We start from the raw sequence: 18,037 nt of genomic DNA, 5'->3' as shown, positions 1-18,037 counted from the left end.
TGATTTCAGCTGCTTGACATACAAACGAGCAATTAAAAATCCAAAAGGTCTCTTCCCAGCCCCCAACTTGGAAAACTAGAGCCTGCTGCAGCAAAAAGACAGAATGGCCAAGAGCAAAAATAAAAGAAAAATAGTAATAATAAAGTATTAAAATGTGATGGTTCTAATACATGCCAACGAAGGAGCCTGAGTGGGGAACCTAATCTAATGAGATGAATAATATTCTAGGGGTGGACCGGAACTCTTCGTTCAGATGAGGAAAACAGTATATTTTGGAATGTCAGTGCAGCTGGGGGCTGACATCTTTGTTCAATCCAGCCATGAGGAAGAAAGCCCTCCACGATGGATCTGAACTTCAAGGTTTGACTCTCGTGCCCAAGAAGAAAGGAGAAGATTAAAACCTGATTTGTCTGCAGGGATGCATGCTCAGCACTTTTTGATAATCATTTGTACAGATGTGTGACTGCCTTCTTCTTTCCCTGCCTCCTTGGAATTCTGCTGGTTTTCTCAGAGCTGGAACTAGAGACTCATGGCAAATTCCGCTTCAGGCAAAATGTTGGTGGCAATTCTAATCATGAGTTGGGGTATAGGCACCTGCTGTTATCTTTCATTTTGTAGGAGATCACTTTGAATGAAGCGGTGGTTTCCCTTGGCTGAATATAGAGTATGAACTGTCTAAGGATTAGGGTTAGGACAGGACACCTAACCTTTGGCCCTCCAGATATTGCCAGACTACAATTCCCATAATCTCATTGACCATGCTAGCTGGAGGTGATGGGAGGTGGGATACAACAGCATCTGGAGGGCCACAAATTCTCCACCCCTGGGTTAGGTGGTAGCTGTCTATCTATGGATTAGGTGTAGCTAACTCATCCTAGTGACTTTGTGTTGAAAGGTAGGTTAGAAGTATAAGGAATGAATGAATGAGTGAGTGAATAAAAACAACTGATAGTTGAAACAGGAGAAGCCAGAACTGAGACAGCCACCAGGCTATGTATATGGCTGTCTTGATTAAGAGAAGACACTCTAGACCAGGGACAGCCAGTGTGGTCCTATTCCAAAGTTGCTGGGCTACAACTCCCACCATACCTGACCATTGACCATGCTGGCAGGGGCTGATGTGAGCCATTGTCCACAACATCTAGGTGGACATAAGCCTTTGCACCTTTCCACCCAACAAATCACAGCCTCTTTTATTTGAAATATATAGTATTCATATCATACATGCCAGCTGTTCGGAGCATGTAATATACACTAGCTCAGTAATCATAATTACATCAGTGATTTTTTAAATGATATTTCCCTCCCTCCCACCCTACACCTATTTTCATCAGGAGCCCTGATTAAACCAATCTCTTGAGGATCAAAGTAACTCTCCTTGAAAAAAATCCCTAGTAAAAGCTCAGTGCATGATATTCTAAATCAGGGATGGCCAACTTTTCATTTCAGGCGGAGGAATGTTTTATTCCACGGACAGTGAGGCCAAATAGTGTTTTGTCACCCCTCCCTTTGACTACAACAAAGTTACCAACGTCAAACATTAAGTCAGGGTTGGGGAACCTGTGGGGCTCCAGCATCATCCCTGATCATTGGCCGTGGTGGTTGGGGTTGATGGGAGCTGGAGTTCCGCAACTTCTTGAGGGCATCACAGCACCTCCCACCTGCATCTCTGCATTAAGGGTTTCACAGTTTGCTCTGGCAAACACATGTTTTATGATCACTGTGGTGGAAAAGCAGCCTGGGAAGTGTTGATGTGGGGAAGAGAACTGAAGAATTGACTGTGCCCACCCCACTTTACATTTCCTCTTTCTGAAGCTGCTTCCGCATACATGCATGGGTGAAATATAATATATGCCATTCCATCTTTATGGAACACACGCATGACACACAAACATGTATGTATTGCATACAAGGTCCAAAAGGGAGATTAAACATTCATTGTGGAATATCTCTGTTTCTTACACATTTTCAAAATGAATGAATAAACAAATGTTTTTCTTCATTAATAAAATTGGGAATTAAAAAAAAAAAGCTTTTACATGGACAAGATGAATTTGCTTCAAGAACTAGGTCTGACCTGCATGCTGTCAGATGCTGCACCCCCCCCCCCCCAGTTCTCACTAGCATTTTATTCTGCCAAGGTGTGATCCAACTAAATATCAATGTCTGCAGGTTCTGATTCAAAGGCAACAGCAGTATGATATCCTGGCGAAACACAATACAGGGTGGCAACAGCCACACTACTGCTTGCTTGTTTACAAAATAAGTAAATAAAGAGCAACAGGACTTTCAAATAAATAAATAAAAGAAACATAACTTTTTTTTAAAAAGTCAAGGGTTTTCAAAGACTGAACTGTCACAAAGTGGCAGAGCGGTAGGGTAGAGAACATTGGCAACTACTTGGTGTTTGCTGTTTCGTGAAAAGAAAAATAAAATAAGAAAAGTCTTACTGGGATGTCTAAGTAGTCCAACACTGGAGTGGTACAATACATGACTGACTGCTCAGTCTCTGATATAACCAACATGCACACACAAAACCTTGTGCCACTCACACCTATCCATGTTTATTTGAATGTAGTCTCATTGACTTCCAACAGGACTGGAACAGAAAAAGGTCTACAATAGAGTGTGGGCATGGAGAGGGAGGAGTTTCATCACTCTGTGAACAGGACATGAAAAGAGCCCTGCTGGATCAGGCCAAAGACCCATTAGCTCAGCATCCTGTTCTGACAGTGGCCAGCCTGATGCTTATAGGAAGCTCAAGAGCAAGGCCTGAGTGCAATGGCACTCCTCTCTTACTAGCAGTATCCGTCCATCCTTCTAGTCATTCGAGCTGCAAAGGCCACTGGGCAATCTGGAGTTCACCTTGGCCTAAGCTTGTCTTTTGGAACTCTTGCAATTCACTGACATTCAAGTTCACCAACAAATTGGTCATGAAGCTAACTAGCCCCAGACTAGAGACCCTTGCCCAGGACAACATTGAGGAGGCAGTACCTACAGTAGGGGACTGTGGCACTTATGCAGTCATAGAGCTCCCATGAGCAACAAACAACCATGGTTGTTGGAGGGCAGAATCACATGTTGTTGCTAGAGTAAGATGTTATTGTAGGGAATGTGATATTCCTACAGCCAAAATGATTTGTATATTCCACAAATGAGCAACAAAAGCACCATTAGTTTTACATGAAAAATATTGTTTGCATACATGCCTTCTCGAAATGATGTGGATTTGATCCTTATTTAACAAAAGCCATAGTATCTCACAACTGAAAGATGCACCAAACACTGCATATCACAGTCCTAGCTAGATATAAGGCAATGCTCCAATTATGATAGAAAAGATAGGGGGCCACTGAATTAAATCCACAAGCTCACCTTGCTACCCCCTCCAATTTTAGCTAAACTGTGATCACCTGTGGTATTCTAAAAACAGTAGCTAAGTGGGGGCATTGCAAAAACCTCTCTTGTAAACTAAGCACTGATATAAGGACAAACTAGCATTTGGTGCCATTTTTGTACACTCTCATGGAAAAATCAGAGCCTGTTCTAAGACCACGGATTTGCAGGGAGGGCGGCTGGTGCAACCAGCAACCAGCAACCCAAATGCAACCCATTTTCTCCAAGGCCACAAGCCTTCTAAGGCTGCAATCCTATGCACACTGACCTGAGAGCAAGTCCCACTATATTCAGTGGGGTTTACTTCTTTGTAAGCATACATAGATGGCAAATAGAAGTAGAGCGACCCTAAGGGATAAATGCCCAATCTTCCTTTGGAAACAAAACAAAGCAAACCTTCCAGTTTTTGTTCTTTTGTCTCACTTTCCAGTATTACAGCTAAGGGGGGGGAGGTGAGAAATAGCTAGAGTCCTTCCCCAATGGGCGACTTTCAAACCCAGCCAGGGAGTCTTCCCACGAGGCCAAACGACACGATTAAAAAAGAGGGGGACTGAAGAGCGAGAGAGAGAAAGGGAGATCTGAAAGAATGCCTCTCGACGTAGCTTCCCTGAACCCCAGAGCCACTTAATGCTTATTCTTCTGGGGAGTCGAAAAAAGCCAAGTCTCTTTCTGCTTCTGCTGCCTTCGACTGGAAAGGCCCCCGGGCAAAGCCAACCTCGGCGCAGGAGCTCGTGTGCTTTGCAGCTTAGGAGATCGGCTGTCCTGATCTAGCGCCCCAGCAGCGCTGCTGACTAACCCTGGGCTAGCAGCGACCCTCGTCCATCCCCCCCATACAAAGTTGCATGTCTCTCCACCCGGCGTCGCTTCCGGCGATGGGCGAGCAACAGGCGGAGTGTGCCATCCAGGCTGCTTCCCTTTGGGGGTTCCCACCACCCCCGAGTGGAGGGACGGGGTGTTCTCAGGGAAACTTCAGCTGCACGCTCAACGGAGCAGGGCCGGTGTGTGTGTGTGTGTGTGTGCAGAACAGCACCCTCCCCATCTAACGTGGGGGGGGGGGCGCCGCCGTGACAGCAGCCCAGGCGGTTGCCTCTGCTCTTCTCACACCCCTTTTGCAGGGCTGCGATTTTCCAAAACACAAAAACGGGGCTGTGAGCACAAACACAAACGCGCGCACACACGCAACACACACACATACACACACTAGCTGCCGAGTTAAAAAGGCTGACGGCACGTCTCGGGATGGGCACAATTAGGAGCTTTTAATTAAAAGATCCTTGCCCTTTTAATCGACGGGCGATCTCAGCCCAGGCGAGCTGCCGGGAAGGGGAGGGTGTGGGGGGGAGGGGAGCTGGTGCGGAGTGTGTGTGTGGGGGGGAAGGCTCGTGCAAAATGGGAGGAAGGAGAAAGAGAGCCTAGCTTCTCCTCCTCTCTTCCTCCCTGCCTGAGCGACCCGCACCGCCTCCCCCACCCCCTGCACACGCCGCCACCCCGCACCAAATGCCTCGTAGCCAGAGATACGTGTCTGTGGATCCAGAAGCACAAGCGGACTCATGCCACATTTATTTATTCTCTCTCTCTCTCTCTCTCTCTCTCTCTCTCTCTCTCTCTCTCTCTCTCTCTCCTGCCCCCGGGAAGATCGCCTCATTGGCGCTCCAGACTGCTCCCAGCAGCAGCAGTCATCCTCATCGGCTCCTCATCCTAAAAGACACCGATCGGGAAGGCTTTTCTGCAGCCCCCTCCCCTCCCCTCTCCCCCCAAGTCCCCGAGGCAATCCCGCCTCTTTCCTTTCGCTTTTTGGAAGACAGGGATCTCGTCAGTGCTTCGTTCGATCGATGCCTCTCCTTTTCTTCCACGTTAATGAATAGAGCAGCCTGACAGGCTCTTAATATTTGTGTGTGTGTGTGTGTGTGTGTGTGTGTGTGTGTGTGTGTGTGTGTTTAGGGGAAGAGATTTCCAGATAGATTCGCTTCTCTGGAGGGGTGTGTGTGTTGTTGGCGTGTTTAAAACGCCGCCGATTAATTTTCCGATATTGATTCCTCCCCACCCCCCACTCGCCTCTCTCTGGCTGGGAGATAGCATAGAGTATTCAGCATGGAAGTCCTCTGCAGAATATGTTAAAAGGCAGCGGCTTGGAGAGAGAAAGGGCACCAAATGCAGTATGCGTCAAACAGACCATCGCTCAATGAAGTCACTTAGCTATTCAAAACATGTTCAGCCATCACTCAACCGTTTGCACCAAGAATAAGGGGGGGGGGATGTCGCTATTCTTCCCGGCCACAACCATTTGCAAACAGCAGGTCCAACCCGCCCCCCCTCGCTTACTTCTTACTTTCCCCTATTTTTATAAAAAGGGGGCGGGTGTGGGCTTGGGGGCAAGAGAGGCCATGAACGACGGGCGGAGAGAGGTTGATCTTCTCTTCCCAGTACCCTGCTCCCTTTCCCCGCCATCCTATTTTGCGGGATCTGCCCCCCCCCCAGCACCCCCGAGGCATCGCCGGCGAGCGCGATCGGCCTCAGCTTGGGGTTTGAGGCGGGGACGCGAGGCAAGCCATGTACATGCTGCGTGTGTGCCCACCCATCCCCCGCTCCCCCCACCCCCAAGTTAGCTTCTATTCTTAAAACAGACGGTCTGATTACGGCGAGGCTTTGCGTGCCCACAAAACACCCCACGTTTGCATCAGCCTCCCTTCCTTCTTTCCACGCACGATCTGAAGAGCCCCCCCAGCTCCATCCCTCCCTCCCTCTCTCCCTCGCCCCCCCTCGCAGCCCTGCACATCTATACCGAGAGAGCCATGCTGAATAGCACATTTCAAAGCAAAGCCCCGGACCCCCTCCTCCCTCCGCCTATTTCCAGCGTCTGATTTCAAAAACTGGCTGCTGTAGTGATTCTCCTGCTGCCATCAGACATGTCAATCCGGGTGCGAGAGGACTTGCTCTTGTTCACTTTCCTATTACAGAGGGAGAGAGACGGGGGTGGGGAGGTGGAAAGAGAGGGAAAGGGTTTTGTCCCTTCTCCCCTCCCCTTCCTCTCCCCACCACTTGTTCATTTGGCGAGAGAAGGGCATACAGATCTCTCCCACCCTTGAAACCAGCCTAATAATAATAATAATAATAATAATAATAATAATAATAATAGAAAGAATAAACAAGCCACACACAGCCAAGCTGTATATAAGCAGCCTGGAGGAGACGTTACGAAAGCCCCTCGCAAACTCCGCTAGAGAAAACTGGGAACATTCGAGTTTACCCAATTAGGCAGCCGAGACATAACAAGATCTGTTGTTGATGCTAAGAAATTGTACATGTGAGGAAGCGGGGGTGTGGGGGCAGAACACGCCACCAGACATAGGAAGTTGCTCTGCCTCTTTCCCCCCTCTTTTCACTCTCCCAGACTTCTCGTCATCAACATCCATTCGCAAAAGGAGACCAATTATTCCGCCCCCCCTCCAACCGCCCCGTCATTAGAAGCCAACAGCGCACTCCAATAATATAACATTTTGCTCGCTTTCCAAAAAGGAACTGTAAAGAATCCGGAAAGAGGCGGCTCGAACACACACATACACACACGCGCGCGCGCGCGCGCTTTAACAAGACGGTCCCTTTGATGTTTTCACAATACAGAGATCATTGATCACGTTAACAGGGTTTCCAGGGGACAAGGGAAAGAGGGGTTAGCGGGGACAGAATGGGGACGTGTACCTGAGCTATTTCTAACTTTACTGCTTTTCCTCAGAAACTAACCCAAGCATCCTGGTTCCATGGCGGCAGGGTTGGAGCGAGAAAATGGTGGAACGGGGGAAGATTTTTTTTGGGGGGGGGAGATGGGAGGGAATGGGACGGAGTGGGGACGGGGAGTGGGGGAGAGGTTGAGCTTCGGAATCAAATACCTTCCAAGCAGCAGGTTCTCCATAATCCAGAATGGGTCATGACTTCTTCGTTCTTTTTGCTGGTTTCATTATCACCGGTACCTTTCATCTTGCAAACCCCTCTGGAGTAAAGCCAGTAATCGGTCCCCACAGCTATGGTCATGAGGCTGAAGGCAGCGAAAGCACCAACGGTGGTTAAAAGCATCTGAACACCTCTGTCAAAGAGCCCCATAATTCTTCATTATACAAATACCCAACGCCTTCTGATTCTTGGGCTGTGTGTGTGTGTGTGTGTGTATGTTTGTATGTTAATAATAAAATAAAAGAATAATATTTCCTCTAGTAAGAATAATAATAGTAATAATAGCAATAATAATAATATAATGGGTATCTATTCGAGATCAATAGAGAGAAATCTATACATAAAAAAGGGAGGTAAGAAAGCCCACGGAATCAGTGTAAATGAAAAAAAAAATCACACGGGAAGAGGCTTGCCTTTTAAAAGAGAAACGTTCCGGCGGTTAATATTATATATATATATATATTATATAAAAATAAAATAAAGGAAAAAATAGATAAACCCCCCCAAAAATGAGATGCCTTAATCCCTTTTTCTAAAATTCTGGTCTCCAGTTTCCATATGTAATGGCTAATTTGGAGATGGCTTCCACAGTGAACAGGGGAGCAGCAGCAGCGGCAACAGAAACAGCATCCTCAACACACTCTCTCATTATCTGGACCTAGACAGTTAGAGACTGTAAGAGCAGAGATGCAACCTTCAGTCTTCTTGCTCAGCTCTGCAGCCTGCGCCATGAAAAATCCCTTTTCTTTCCAGTTATCTTCTTCGGATATATTTTTTTTGGTGGGGTTTTTGTTCGTCTGTTGGCTCGCTCTCGTTCCAGATCTTCCCTCCGCTCCCCGTTTTCTACCACCGAACTAGACTTGCCAGTATATTGTAAGCCCTTGATTTCAGCTGAACGGGTGCTGAGATTTTGCCTTCCATGGCTTTTCACCCCCCTCTTCACGGCAGCGGCAGAGCAGCGGTTGTTGTGATTGGTGGTGATGTTGGTAGTGGTGGTAAAATGGGCAGAGGAGGGGGGAGTCTCTCCCGGAGAAGCAAGACGGATTTCCCTTCCTCCCCCCTCTCTGCAAAGCTTCCGAAGATCAGGGGAACCAGGAGGCTTGCTGCAGGATATGCTGCTCGTCGGTGTCTCGCGCCTCTTCTTGCCTTGCTAGTTCCGCTCCCACCTACTGCATTAACGTGGTGGTGCTGAAATGGACAGCTCCCCTGCACCGATCACTCCGCGGTGCTGAAGAACAGCTCTTTTACCTCTTTGCCCGGGGTGCTGCTGGGAAAACTGAGGAGGGTTGGCGGGCGCGCGGAGGAGAAGGAGGGAGGGGGGGGCAACCTTCCACTTCCTAGATCCTCTTCCCGAGCATCTGCAAGTGATAGTAACCCTTCTTGTCTCTCAAGTGCAGGAAGGGCGGGGGCGATTAGCCTTCCTGCGTGATCCTTTGCGTTTTTTTACCCCTCTCCTTCCAGATTCTGAAATGATTACTCCCTTACGCTTCAGGAGCTCAGAGAAAGGAGTAGCTGGATCTCTCTTTTCATCCTCTGCGCTCCCCCCCCCACGCCCGCTCCCCCATCCAGCCTGCTCATTCCAGTAATAAGTGCCCAGAGCTCCTCACATCACAATTAGTCCAGCACAAAACTTCAATCAGCCGTTTCTCTTCCTAGGAGACAGTGAAAATGCAACGTGGAAGGGTAATTTGAAATCTATTTGCATATATTGTTATATATGTTGACAACAAGGGGGGAAATGTTCTCATTACTTTGGCTGGGTGCTTAAAACATTTTTTTCGGGGGGGAGGAGGGTGCTGCTGTTGGGCTACATCCGTTGTTCTGTTGAATTGTTGTGTGTGGATCTATGTTGTGTGTCTGTCTTTCTTTTGAAAGCTCTCTGTGAGATAACAGATTGCGTACTCCAACAAACTGATATTTTGAAGCCCTGGGAATGGCAAAACAAGGCAGAACAAATAAGGAATTTGATGCATGTGTAGAATCTTGTCCTCAAATGTCCTTGCTCAGAGAGAGAGAGAGAGAGAGAGGGAGGGAGAGAGAGAGAGAGAAAGCGAGAATTAGAACAGAAGAAGAACCTTACTGAACCAGACCAAAGGCCTTTCTAGTTTTGCATCCTGTTTCCTAGAGCGGCAAGCCTGAAACCTATTAGAAGCTCACATGCAGGAGATATATGGCAATAGCCCTCTCCCACTTCTGTTTCCCAGCAACTGGCAACTAGAGGAAGATTGGAGATAGTAGTTACGCACTGATAGCCTTATCCTAAATGAATTTGTCTCAGCCCCACTTTAAAGCCCTCTAAGGTGGTGGCCATCCTCATGTCTTGTGGTATTCCATAGCTTATCTATGCACTGTGTGAATAAGTATTTCCTTTTGTCTGTCCTGAATTATTCAGCTTCATTAGAGGACTTTGAGTTCTAGTGTTATGAGAGGGATGGAAACTTTTCTTTCTCCACTTTCTGCACACCATGCATCATTTTACAAGCCTCTGTTATGTCCCCCTTTACTTACCATTTTTCTAAATTACAAAGCCCCCAAATTTGTAACTTTTCCATATAGAGCAATTACTCTGGCCATGTTTGTTGCCCTTTTGTGCACCTTTCCCAGCTCTAAACTATCCTTTTTGGAATGCAATGACCAGCTCTGTAAAGAGAATTCAGGCATGGTTGCACTGAGGATTGTGTAAAGGACTGACAATACTGGTAGTTTTAATCCAGAACCACTTCCTAATGATACCTAGCATGGAATTTGCCCATTTCACACCTGGTATATGCTTTATTAATATTCTCATTGCATTATCCACCATGACCCAAGACCCCTTTCTTGGCCAGTCACATCCATCTCAGACCACATCAGTGTATGTGTGAGATGAGGATTTATTGCCCCAATGTGCATCAATTGACGCTTGTTTATAATGAACAATATTTAACTTTTTTTGCACATCCAACCAGTTTGCTCCTCTCAATCCCTTTTTGTTTCTTTCCACCAATAATTCAGCATTTTCAAAAAACTTTGCCACCTTGCTGCTCATCCCAAACTCTAGGTCATTTATGACCAAGCTGAAAAGCACCTGTCCCAACATATATCCTTGAGATATTCCCCTTCTTATGACCCTTCATTTAGAAACAAACAAAACTGTGCTAGTTCGCTGTATCTACTAAGCCAATTGCAACATGCTAACAGTGGGCCCAATAATACCTTTCTATCTATATTTTTTTAACATACAATACTGACATCAAAGTATGTCCTAAGCCTTCCCCCTCCTTTCCTCAGTAGTCTCAGTTTATGAGGTTAATTACATCAGTCACCTCATAGTTCTTAATGTATAATTGCTCATTAATGTAACAACAGCAAAGGAAGTGAAATGACTCCCATCTAATTTCTGGTCCAACTGATTTCATTTATCTCTGATCAATTTCATAGATCAGAGAACAAGAGAGACTGGGAGGGCTGCTTGAGGTTGCCTGTAGTCTTGCCAGAGGGGTGTGTGGTGAGGCTGAATCTGTGGAAGGTGTCGAGACACATTGCAGTTTCATACCCCTGCCTTTTTGCCTTTATTTCTTCCCCTCTCTCTTTCACTTTACAGGCTGAGGCACTTTTTTGTTGTTAAACAATCACTCAAAGGTCTGATGAACATTAAAGAGTTTGCAGAAGATGAATGGCTTGCCTACCAGGTTCACATACAGTAGAGGAAATATCCATCTTTAAAAGATTCCTTTATGTATTTTTATGCTCTTTAATGTATTGAACTCAAAGGAAAACAGATGCTTGGAACTTAGTTTTCAAGGATTATATCAAATACCGTTATTAAAAATAATAAATATTCACAAACAAGGTGACAACTTTCTTGTAATCAGAGCTTAATCTCGTGGGGACGTAATGTCATTCTGCATTTTCCAAGGCCATCTAAGCTTCTAGCCCTCATAGTTATGCAAAGCAGCTTGTAGTCTTTCCCTTGTGGTTTTGTTTGTCTTTCCAATGACCCAGTGAAGAAGATTCCTGTTGCCACTGGCTCTGCTTCCAGCTCTCAGGTATTTAGTATCCTGGTCTATTTTCAGATGCTTCCTAAGAAAATGCTGAGGATTTTTAATTCATTTCTCCTCTTTCCCCTCCTTATTGATACAGATCAGGGGTGGGAACCCTGTGGTCATAGGTCTACTTCCACGAGGCCCTTTGCCTTATTTCTTGCAGGTGGCAAGGAAGAAAAAGCTGGGGGGTGGGGGAGTGGCATAAAGATGAGAGAGAAAAGTGGGATGGTCCCACTCATCTTTGCTTCTGGCTTTACTCCTATCATATCCACTTGTGACTCTAGACCCTGACAGATTACTCCCAAGGAAATACAGAGAGAAAAAGGTTGCTTAAGCCCTAATATAGCTCCATCAGTGTGCTAGACACTGGTGCTAGACATCCCGTTTTACAAGTGCACTCCTCCATCAGAATCATGCCCAAAGAATTCACGTGGAAGAAAATGTTACCTTGGATCTAGCATTAAGAATGAGTCAATGAACTGTGTAAGGCGAAATAGGGAGCGCATGGGGCTAGGCAAAGATTTGCATCCTGATCCCCTGGGTGCCAGTTGGTTGCATAGGGACCATGCTATGATGGTTAGGAACATTTTGTTCCCACACCAGTTTCCTAACTTAAATCACCCATTCAAAGTTGCTATTAGGGAACATAAAGGGAAAAGCAGATGGGCAGAATTGGGGGGGGGGTTTCCGTGTTTTTTCCTACATGGCTAATAGCTTCAGTGGGTAATTTGGATCAGGGCTGGAGCATGACAGGGAAAGGTTTACAAATATTTAACTATGCCATGGTGCTGCTTCAAATGCAGCTGGATTTTGAAGAAGGAAACTACACCAGCAGTTACAACAATAGATCATCAGTGTAACATGTAGTTTGGTCCATGGCTAATGCTTTGATCTCAACTGAACTGCTAGCAGAAAAGCATGCCTACTGAACAGCCAAGCCTAGCTACTTAGGACCAGCTACATACTCACTTTTCTGATCCCCTACTCCCTTAACAGGAAGAGGCACTTTGAGACGGGATAATTGGAATTGAAGTGACTAGTGAAGGGCTGCTTAACTTAACCTTTTCCTCACCTGCCATTTCTCCTTTCCAAATTGTACACCGAGCAGCTTCCCTGCCCCCATACTGTGTGCCAAATATGTGTTTGTGATGGCATATTTCAAATACTTCAGACAGAAGAATCTGCCAGGGGGTGAGTTGGAGTGGGAAAATGACAGGGCATGAGAAAGGGTTAAGCAGAACCTCATACTTCCAATCACTTTCTCTCAAAGTGCCTTTTTCTCTTAAGCAAGAAAACAAGAAAGCTGAGTAACATCATACAGATTTGCATTGTATTGTGTAGTCTGAGGAATATTGCCGTGGATCTGAGCACTTTAGTATCACTGAATGGCCTCTAGGCAAACCTTCTGTTTTCTCTTTGTGGGGGTTTACAGAAGAGTAAGGAAACGTGGGTTGTTTGTGAGATGGTGGAACTGGGGATTCTGGTTCCTTGCTTCAGGACCAGTATATCATGCTCTCCACTGGACTGGACCTCAGGGTTCTGCAGGATCCTTGAGGCAGACTCACTGACCCACATCTGCAAAAGCCTCCTTTGCCAGGGAATTGGGGACATGACCCAGCCCCTCAAATTGGATACACTTTCTGTGTGATTTAGGGGTGGGGAAATAGAATGAATTGGCCAACCCTGAAGAGAGATTTATTTCTCTGTACAGAGATAGCATTTCCTCTCTAATTCTTCTTACACACTTCAAAGGCCTCTGAGTTTTGGAAATGTGCTACTGAAAGCCTTCAGGGCATGTAGTCAAAGTAGATAAGAGCCATATCGGCTTAATTGCTTTAGGCACAGTGATCATTCATTTGAAGGTAAGCATGTAACATACCTGTGGACACTTTGCTACCTCTGCCCTGTTAAGAAATCTGGATTAAGGTAGTTTATGACTCAGAGAAACTCTAGCTAGACTGTTGACACCCAGAAGAAGGCAAGTGGAAAAACCCCTGTGCCAGTTTTTCTTTTGAGTGAATGAGATCTGTGGTTCCAGAAGTTATGTGACCAAGGTCAGTATCTCACTCTGATAATCATCCCGCCCACTGTCCTGAAGAACCAACTGCAAAAGTCAGTCATACCTAAACATCCTAGTCCTTACTCAAAATCCTAGCTTGGCTTCTGCCAAAGACTTTAATGCATAAACCATACCAGTACATAGGCAACAAATGACATGCCCTTTGTGCCTTCCTTTTGAAGAGTGGGATGGTCACAGCTCTTAGCATAGCAAGCATCTGGAGACACAACAGTTGCACCATTTTTGGCATGGTGACCCACCCCCTATAACCATTCTTCTCTGATACTTATTGACTGGTCTGGGTGACATCAGTTCTAGCCAAACTCAGCACCCTTTGAGTTTCAACCCAACTAGTGCAGTATTGAAGTTTGGGGTGTAACTCACCTTGTGGTGAAAGCCTGGCTCCCGTTTTCCTATTTAAACAGAAGTATGTTATCTGGGTTGAGCTAAGACTTGAGAGTTGCCATATCACCACACTGATGTGCTTTATGCACCAGTACATTCCAATGACCAATCACTGTATCAGACAAAACCATGAAGATCAATCATACTAGCTTTCTTGCCCACGTCAACTTTATCATGATAATCATAGTAATCCTTCCTTTCCCTCTAGTGTTGCCAAAGAGAAAGCCACCAAGAAATGGAGCCAAACCAAAATAAAATGGCAGCCACGGCAATTGAAAGAATTTGTTTGTCAACAAATGCACGCCAGTGTCTGGCACCATTGCTGACAAAAGCCATATCAGCATCTGCTCTGCTCCATAGCAGACGTTCTTTTCCTTCTGCATGGAGCGAGGCTCTGAGGAGAAGACGGAGGAGGAGGAGGAGGAGGAGACATTTGCAAATGTACCTTTACTATTCTAGTTCTGTTTCTCTCTATACTACTGGGCCTTCCTCTTGATCAGACCAGATTCTGTTTGGTTTATGGGGGTGGGGTGCTTCCTTGTAGCTGAGCATTGGAAAGGCATATACATACAACTATGCCTCCCAGAAACAGTGGCACTGGAATGGGAATGGTCACACAGACATTTCTTTTTCTCGTGGTGCTTTAAAAGCAGATTGGAAAGCAGAGGAACATAAGCTATGCTTCTGGTACTCTGTGGTCAAGCTGGTGAATGAAGACAAAATGCTTTTACAGAATTTGACCATTTTAGAAAATGGTCAGCTTAAAAGGTAGACTTTCAGCATTCTCAAACTTTCTGCAAAATTACTTTTACTGCACCATGAGGTTCAGGAGAATCAAGAGGATCCACATCCAGCCTTGTAAGATAAAGAAGCATGCTCCTGAGTGCTAAGGCCAATGATGCTTGATAGCATTTGAGGCTCTAACTTCTACCCTTCTCAGGCTCCACATCTCTGGCTATGGAGTGGAGATCCTTAAAGAGAAAATCCTAAAACCTAGCACTCTGATGTCCTTTCTTCCTGCCTGGTGTGTTCTCTGGTGAGTAAGCGGTGTCTGATGTGATGAGACTTGTTTCCTTGAGACATAATGGCTCAGGGAGAGCTGCCTCTGGGAGCCTTCCATGAACAGCTCACCCTTCAGCCACACAGAGTATTTTGTCTCAGATGGTGGGTCAGGAGAGACACCAGATCTGACGCCCTCCACTGCTTGCCCCACTGCTGCTAGCCTGCCCTGTCCCAGCTGCCCACAAAGCCACACACAAGTCCTGTTCATCCTCTCCACTCATCTGCTGTGAAGTGGCTAGTGGTGGCCATTGCCTAGCACTGTAAGAGCACTATCTTCCTCTGGGTGAGGCATGGTGAATGAAGAGCTCCAGAGAGCTCCAGAGAGCTCCATAGTACTGTTTTGCTGCCATTATTGCCACTGTCCTGGCAAAGTGGTGGCAGTACAGCTCTCTTTCAGCCCATCTTGCATACAATGCCATACTCTGGAAGGATTGTGTGTCACAATACAGGGGCCTTCATCACAATATGGCATTGTCAGGTGAGATGGTGCTAGAGAAGTTTCATGCATCCATCCTGCTGATGCAGAAGCAAAAACAGCAGGAGGATAACGGGGAGGTCAGTGCAGGGCCACAACATAGAGCAGGTGTGGGGAACATTTGGCCCTCCATATGTTGCTAAACTTCAACTGCCATCATCTCCATTGGCCATGCTGTCTGGGGCTGATGGAAATTGTAGTTCAGCAATATCCAAAGGGCCATACATTCCCACCTCTGCCATAGAAGCAGCAGTGGCTGCTGGTCTGCTCCAAACAGCAGAGTATCTCCAACCAGCTCTAGGGCCCTAATTTAGGACTCTCAAGTTTCAGGTCAACAGCCTCAGGCTAGGGGTCAAGGACTAGGTCTGGCTTCTCTGCCAGGAGTGCAGACATTCAGTCTTGGCCAGCTCTTCCCCCTTCATATCTGAAGTTTGGCAGTTGCTTAGTCCTAAGACCATGCTATCTTCTGGTGAGACATTTGTCTTCAAGGAGGAAGCTTTGGGGAGGGCTCCCTAAAATTATATAGGTGAAAAATGTACTTTCAAATTGGCAAATCATTCTGAGACGGTCCTGCAAGGAGAAGTAGCGACAATCTCATCTTCTGGTCATGAAATCCTCCCTGAAAAATCCATATGGTTGATCAGTATGTCAGCCTAATATTATTCCAAGTGTATGACTCCACAGGAACCATTCCAAAAACACTCACTCAGAAGAAAGAATTGCTTTGGAATTGGCCCTATATTTGCACACTAAACTCCTGCCAACTCCAAGTTTGGGTTCCCCCCATTTTCCTTCTCACCCTGCCTCCTGCTTCCCGCAGGATTTCATTGCAAGAATACAAGCTATTGACTAATTGGCTCTGCAGGGTGGCTCTTTGTTGAGCTCAGCACGTGCCAAAGAGAGCAGAGGAAAAAGGGGAAGCAACGCAGGGTGAGAGTGAGAAAGAGGCTCCACCCCCATCTTCACATCTAGTACATTTCCTACTCTTCACACCTCCATTCAAAGCTCTGTCCAGGCCATTCCTTTCCCCCTTTGACCTTGTTATTCACCAATTCATCTTCTTCAGCGTTTCTCTTTTTCCTTTCACCTGCACAAGAACACAGGGAGTTGTCTTATACTGAATCAGGCCAGCGTAGGCTCAGTAATGCCTACACTGGCTGGCAGTGGCTCTCCAGGGTTTTAGACAGGGAGTCTCTCCCAATCCAACCTGGAGATGATGTGGATTGAACTTGGAACCTTCTGCATGAAAAGAATATTCTCTACCACTGAGCTACAGCTTTCCCCACATGCAGTATTTCTCAAGAAACTACCATGTATCCCAGCTTCACACACACACCCTACCCGCCCGCCCACTACACAGACACTGCCATGTGGCACCCTATCCAGGAAGATGTGGGTGGTTCCTGACCTTTCATGGGAGCATTTCCCCTCATCTCCAAATGCAATCGTGTGCAGCAGTGATTGAGAACTACTCTGCCTATGGTCAGAAGTCATCTCATGGACCCAGACTGGCCCTGTGTCTTACTTTACAGAGGGCTCTCCTCTGTTTGAAGGTATCCTTTGTTTGTAGAGCTGTGTAGCCCAAATCCATTTTAAAGATAAATAACGCTAAGAAGGTGGAGCAAGGGCCTTGAAATTGTCCATCAGTAGTTAGCATCTGGGCAGCAGACTGAGCAGGCACATAGCTCACCTGGTCACAATCCTCCTCTCTTAGGTAAGATCTATTGTAGTCCTATTTATATTATGGTAATTATTTCGAGAGCTGCATCTAAACATGGAAATCAACCCTTGCCAATTTCATGTAGTTATGTGCTTTCTTTTCCCTTCTTTTTTGGTTATATATCCTCACTTTAGGCAATGCGTAAGTGACCCGCTAACCCAGGGTTTCCCAAACTTGGGTGTCCATCTGTTTTTGGACTACAACTCCCATCATCCCTGATCACTGGTCCTGCTAGCTAGGGATGATGGGAGTTGTAGTCCAAAAACAGATGGACACATAAGTTTGGGAAACCCTGCCCTAACCTTTATTGTGCCTAGCAGGCAGTGAGCAACCACTACTCTACATGCTCAGGTGCCTCCTAACTTAATTATAGTCGTATGCAACCACTAAGCACATGCTCAGAAGGCACCACCTTTTCATTTCATGTTCTATGAAACCTTGACACTAGGACGTGTTCTCCTTCCCAAGGAAGCAGGTTCATCCTTCATGGTTCTGCCTGTTTCGTTGACTTGTTTTTCTACAGTGCAGGAAGAGGAAGGATGAAGTATAGAAGCAGCAAGGACTAGAAAGTGAGAAGGGGAGCAGATATTAGAACCAACAGTCTATAGGAATTCATTTGGCAACCTGTTCTTAGATGGTTTATGGTTCCCTTTGTTGCTGTTCAAAGAGGAGATGGCTAACCAGGGTTGGGGCACCTGTGGCCCTCCAGATGCTGATGGAGTTCAGCTCCAATCAGTCACAGCTAGCATGGCCAATGGTTGGAGAGGATGGCAGCTGCAGCTCTACCACACTGGCAGGGCCACAGGTCCTCCATCCCTGGGATAACCCAAAAGAAAAACAGGAGGTAAATATAGACTCTAAACCAAAAGGGAACACAGTTCTGAGGAAGGGCTACAACTTGGGGGTAGAACATGTGTTTTGCATGAAGAACATCCCAGAATCAGTCC

At 46.3% G+C, this 18,037-nt stretch overlaps 1 protein-coding gene and 1 long non-coding RNA gene across 3 annotated transcripts in view; one reads left to right on the top strand and one right to left on the bottom strand.

Annotated features, from left to right (window-relative positions):
• Positions 1 to 8,609, bottom strand: part of CACNG2 (calcium voltage-gated channel auxiliary subunit gamma 2) — a 123,152-nt gene extending 114,543 nt beyond the window's left edge. Inside the window, exon 1 of one of the 2 annotated variants that reach the window (XM_053404629.1) lies at positions 7,284 to 8,609. In XM_053404629.1, coding sequence (XP_053260604.1) covers positions 7,284 to 7,494 — 211 coding nt within the window. In that variant the 5' untranslated portion in view covers positions 7,495 to 8,609. The remainder of the gene's footprint in view (positions 1 to 7,283) is intronic. The other variant, XM_053404628.1, reaches the window with a different exon arrangement.
• Positions 8,610 to 8,729: 120 nt separating this feature from the next.
• On the top strand, positions 8,730 to 11,183 carry LOC128421629 (uncharacterized). Its single transcript, XR_008332360.1, has 2 exons — positions 8,730 to 9,027; positions 10,928 to 11,183. It is a non-coding gene; the product is annotated as an uncharacterized LOC128421629 (long non-coding RNA).
• The last annotated feature ends 6,854 nt before the right edge of the window (positions 11,184 to 18,037 follow it).

Source organism: Podarcis raffonei, chromosome 10 (genome assembly GCF_027172205.1).
Source record: "Podarcis raffonei isolate rPodRaf1 chromosome 10, rPodRaf1.pri, whole genome shotgun sequence".
Classification (NCBI taxonomy): Eukaryota; Metazoa; Chordata; class Lepidosauria; order Squamata; family Lacertidae; genus Podarcis; species Podarcis raffonei.
This window is presented reverse-complemented; position numbering and strand designations above follow the sequence as displayed.